The sequence below is a fragment of the Lottia gigantea genome, assembly GCF_000327385.1.
Source record: "Lottia gigantea unplaced genomic scaffold LOTGIsca_258, whole genome shotgun sequence".
NCBI classification, from domain to species: Eukaryota; Metazoa; Mollusca; class Gastropoda; family Lottiidae; genus Lottia; species Lottia gigantea.
The window spans coordinates 81,553-87,076 of NW_008708785.1; the positions used below are offsets into that span (position 1 = coordinate 81,553).

The following is a 5,524-nucleotide window of genomic DNA, read 5'->3' on the forward strand; positions in this document are numbered from 1 at the left end:
CTCATGCAAAGTAGCAATTAAGGACGTAATTACCTATACTAGCNCCTGGATTATTATAACGTAATTACCTACACTAGCCCCTGGATTATCATGACGTAATTACCTACAGTGGCTGCTAGTTTATTTTACATGCAGGCAAATTAGAAGTTGCACCAGTAAGTTGTTGCAATGTATTTCTACCAGAAGGTAAAGCAAAATAATTTTACATGTATATTTTACTTAAGAATTGTGTATTTATTTGGTAAAAAGTTGCCATGCAATCAAACTTACAATAAACTGGTACAGTACTTGATCCTTGTCCACCAGAATTACCTCTACAAGACCATGTTGTATCATCTTGTTTATTTATATTACTTATATTGAGATATAGTTGTTTGTTGTTATTATTTATACATCCACATTTATATCTATTATCTATTGAACTACTCTCACAGTTTATCATACTACATACAACAATATTGTTTCTACCGAAATTTACACCTTGAGCCGAATCTGTAACATCACATTGTAATGTATAATTTTCACCTAACACTGCATAACTTTCAGGAACTCCTCTTAAAGTATATTGACCTGAAAAATAAACAATATGATAATTAACCCACTTCTAGTTTTTGTTACTTTTCACTTTAATTTCAGCTCACAAAATTATCTTTAGTTAAATATATCATATCTTCGATTGTTTACAGTAGGTTAGATAAAATCATTCCATCAGTAAATTCTGAATTCAACCATTTTACCAAACAACTGCCAATCTAAGTTTTGAACCCAATACTGTAAGCTATGCAACATTACATTCTTGTCAATAGAAACGTGAAATTATTATGAATATTTTAGTATGAACAAATCATCCGACCCTTCAGTATAAAATCGGAATATATTTTTTTGATATTGGGATATAAGATCTACAACGCAAGGAAAGAAGGCAATAACTTTTATAAAAAGTATATATCGTTAAAATATTGTGAAGGTAAAAGTTAAATATCTATCATAAAGATAGGTCAGGTCTAAAATCACAGTGCGATTCATGTTATCTCATTATATTATTATATATGCATTTAGTACAAGTTGAAGTTTCATATTTACTATTATTGTTATGTCATTTTAGTCTACACAAAGACTTGTCTATTACACAAAGACTTGTCTTTTACATGAAGACTTGTCTTATAGGTATATTATATCATAAAAAATACAACATAAATACATCTCTTACCTGTAATTAGTACTGGTAAATAAACTATAACTATTAATATCAATATATATTTAAACTCCATGTTATTGAATAATATCTTCTCTTGTCATATATTTGGTCTACTAGTGTATAGCGTTTTATTACAAGGCTCTAATTTACTTCCTCTTTTTAACATGAAAAGTCCTATATCATGTTACATATTATTGGATTAGGTTTAACATGACCTAAATACATAATACAATATTTTAGCAATGCCTAGATGGTATCACGTCAGAGAGAGTTCTCTTGAGAAACACTGGAATCGATTATCAACTTTATAGATTCCCTGTACCTCAATACCTTGATATCACAATATATATTATTGTTTTACATGACCTAGATAAATACTACTGTATTTTATGTTTAGATAGTAATCGCGTCGGAGAGAATTCTCTTGATAAACTGGATTCTCGGTTACAAACTTTTTAGACTCACACTATCCCGATAAATTATATTATATATTATCTCCTGGTATCCTAACTACAGAATAACCCAAGATCTCAACAACAGAGTACAGTCGGTCATTCAAGACACAAGGTTTTATTATCACTAAAATATTACGTTAAAATAGGGCCGCATGTACTTCTCTGGTGCCTCTGAGGTGCTTATAGCCCAGCTTTAACAACACAAAAGGCCCGAGAGCCCATAAAGCGGTTGAACAGAGCCCACCATCAGCACGTAGATTGTTATCTTCGGTTCGACCTTCGATTAGATAGAAAGCTCACAATGTGCGTTTAACCTGATAAAACCAATAACGCATTGATGGACTATGGAATTTGTTGTGACACCACAATTCTCATTTCTGATTTATTCTGTTTATTCTGATTGGCAGACCTCACTCATGTGGACTCACTCCAGTAATTCATTTGCCATCTCTTCTCATGTTAAAACACGAAATTCAACCTTCTATAACTTTTTCCAGAAATCTCGTTGAAAGCTTTCCAATATGTCGAATGAAAGCCTGACCAATTCTCAATGTCTCCTAAAAAATTCATTATATGATGACCATGAAAATTTTGAGCTACTAAAATTGAAAGTAGACTACTACCGGTTATTCTCATCCGCTAGAGTTTAGCATTTCACAAAACGACTATTTTTAGAATTAGCCTTCCGCCTTTAGGTCTCTCATCATCTCACCAAATCTGAAAGATAATGCAATTTCAGACATCTAATTCCAAATCAAGACCAAATTTTACCCAAAAATAGGCATGCAAAAACCCAAAAAGGGAGAGAGAAAGAAGATTTCTAAAAATAGCCTGGACTACATTCATACAATCATTTGCATAAAATGTTTTAGTGGAGTGAGTCCATATAATAAATAAAGTTGAATGTGGTCTAATCTTTATTATTATGTAGATATTTTTGCACGTCGGGGTAAAATTTAAATCTTTAACAATCAGTCTACTTTATTTTGGGGTAGAATAAATAGATACTACAAAAGGAAGACTTATTGTGTTCATAACTTCTTACACTACCTAACAAAGTAGACTCTTTGTGTTTTACTGTAAACCCCTGTGTTATTCTTTTTTCTAGACCATTTTGTATTGAGAAGATGCGCAACGAAGAGTTTTTCATTTAATATGCGGAAACCATATCTTGGAACAAGCTCTAGCACGGTTCTGTTCTGAGCTAACCCCAATTGATTTTTCAAAATTAGCGTTAACACTCTCTAACCCTAGGTTGATCATAATTACATACAAATAACATATATACAGATAGAAATTTTACAAAATAGCATGAATTTTAAGATGAGAAATAATATTTATCTTACGATGAAAAATGCTATCAAATGGACCTTGAGAGATAACAGCAGAATATAGAAATCCATTTTCTATCACATCCACTATCTAACTAGAATTAATATATATATATATATACAAGGAGAAATATTATCAATATCGAGAAAATGATCAAAGTGATACAAAGTATGAATTTTATGATGAAAAAATAAAATAGAATATAAAATGAATTTTTCAAAAAATTTAATTTGAACTAGGTACCAGTTTCTTCTTTAGTCAACCTTTAAAACAGCATAATTCAGAGGACAATTTAAGAGATTGGGTAACGAATTCCAAAGTGAACCGTCTCTGTATTTAATCGTTCTTTTCATTGCTTTCAGACGGCATTTTGGAATGTGCAAAGAACTGTTAATTTCTGAACAGATGTTACAGTATGTTATATTTAATTTCTTCTAATATTTTCATATTCTTTTGCATCTTCAGAATTATGTTGATTGTTATCATTAACTTCAGGACGAGTATTTAAATCTTCATATGTTCTATCTGAAAGGAAAAAAAGCGTGCATAATAACTAATAAATTAGAATAAAAATTAAAATCTTTGGGTATTGACATTTGGCGACTCTCGGCAGTTGAAGTTGAAGTTGAAGTTGAAGAACGCTATCAAAACTTGAATGATGGACCGTTTTGGGTAAAGTATTGATAGTCATACTGAATATGTAAATTGTGATAAATTCATGATAATGTGTGATAATTTACCTTCAGGATTTCTATTGGAAAACGTTGCATAACTGAAAAGTAAGAATATGTCATAAGTAAAATGAGCAAATATGTTTTTATCAGTTTTGATCACAACTTCTCAAAACGACATTTTGATATAAGAATTTCTGTACCCAATCAACCAGTCTGCGGCTGACATTCTTTGTGTGAATAGACTTAATGATCGTTGCTATAAATTGAAATGAATTTCGACAAGAACATCATCATCAGAATTCGCCTTAAGTAGATCTAATGGAATAGAGGTTCCAGATCAGGAAATAAAATATAATTCACCTTTCTTCTGGTAGTTTCTTATTGGCTACAAAATAATAATAAAAAATTAGATTAATTTTATATTTAAAGAAGTTTACGAGTTTATTATAGCAACTGACAAACTTTTCAGAATTGAAATACGATACTTAACTGACTTGTTCATTTGAAGTTTTGTCACTTTCGTGGAAGTGTTACTTATAAAGCCCTGGTATCTGTAATAATTACATGTGAGAATATAATGGTTTTTAAATGCTACCATTCTGGCAGAATGTAGACAAATTGTAATTCTAAAAAGAGACAAGGGTAACTGAAATTGGCTATATCTCTTTAATGTTATGATAGAATAATCCTCAAAACAAAATTAATATTTCTAACCAATACCTGGATGATATTTTCGATATATAAATATTGTCAGTAAAACAAGAAATACAATAACAACAGATATTCCAATACCAATACCAGCTCCTAAACCTTCCTGATATACAGATTGTTCACAAGAAATTGTTTTTGTTCCAGGATCTGTGGAATAAATTACATGAATTTGAATTACCGGTATATTAAGTTACCAAAACATTCAACCAAACGATTTCCTCAATACATACAACTGATTATACTCACTACATTCAACTGATTCATTTACTCACTACGTTCAAATGATAAATATACTCAATACTTTCAACTGATAAATATACTCAATACTTTCAACTGATAAATATACTCAATACATTCGACTGATAAATATACCCAATACATTCAACTAATATATTTAACTAAAACAGTTAACTGATAAATTGACAGAATACATACAACTGACGACTTACTCAAACATTCAACGGATACATTTGCACAATACATTCAATAAAGTGAACCAAAACATTCACCTGATCGTTTTGCAATATATTCCAAATCGCGATGCCATCTACACATGTTAAAAACTTCTTCGAAAAAGCTAGGGCCGATATTCTGGACTAAATTGCCACTATTGTCTATTGCATGGTAAACCATTCAGGATAAGTAAACCAAGACGTAAAATTTAATTCCATCCAATCTTGAATTTGACTATTTAGGAACTTACCTCCATCAATAATCTTTATAGTGTAACTTTTATCACAACCTATACCATTATTAACAGTTACAATGTAGTTATCAAATGATGATTGTTGTATTGTGAATGTTAAACTTGAAATATAATTATTGGTAGCTACTTGTTGAGTTGTATCTGGTGTTAATTCTTGTCCTGTTGATTCTTGTATCCATTTAAAACTAGGTTTAGGATAGGCTATAACATCAATACTTAATGTAACTTCTTCACCTAGTCTATTCATTACTTCATCTTCTGAATCACCATTAATTCTGGGTGAACCTAAAACAAAAAAAACTTTTATCATACTATCGACGTTAAATTAAAGACTAAATTATATCCTCTAATATTTAATGATTTAGTAGTTAACTTACTGGTTGTACATGTATAGATTATAGTATACTGACTAAATATTACTTACATCTAATATTTAATGGTAAGGATT

General features: G+C 30.3%; 2 protein-coding genes across 2 annotated transcripts in view; both read right to left on the reverse strand.

Annotated features, from left to right (window-relative positions):
• Positions 1–1,271, reverse strand: part of LOTGIDRAFT_175247 (hypothetical protein) — a gene marked incomplete at both ends in the record, with an annotated part of 6,002 nt that extends 4,731 nt beyond the window's left edge. Inside the window, 2 exons of the mRNA XM_009055877.1 lie at positions 271–570; positions 1,211–1,271. Coding sequence (XP_009054125.1) covers positions 271–570; positions 1,211–1,271 — 361 coding nt within the window. The remainder of the gene's footprint in view (positions 1–270; positions 571–1,210) is intronic.
• A 2,138-nt stretch (positions 1,272–3,409) lies between these two features.
• The window catches only part of LOTGIDRAFT_175248 (hypothetical protein), a gene marked incomplete at both ends in the record, with an annotated part of 4,364 nt that continues 2,249 nt past the window's right edge, over positions 3,410–5,524 (reverse strand). The window contains 5 exons of the mRNA XM_009055878.1: positions 3,410–3,510; positions 3,726–3,757; positions 4,020–4,044; positions 4,380–4,517; positions 5,074–5,361. Of these exons, the coding sequence (XP_009054126.1) occupies positions 3,410–3,510; positions 3,726–3,757; positions 4,020–4,044; positions 4,380–4,517; positions 5,074–5,361 (584 nt within the window). The remainder of the gene's footprint in view (positions 3,511–3,725; positions 3,758–4,019; positions 4,045–4,379; positions 4,518–5,073; positions 5,362–5,524) is intronic.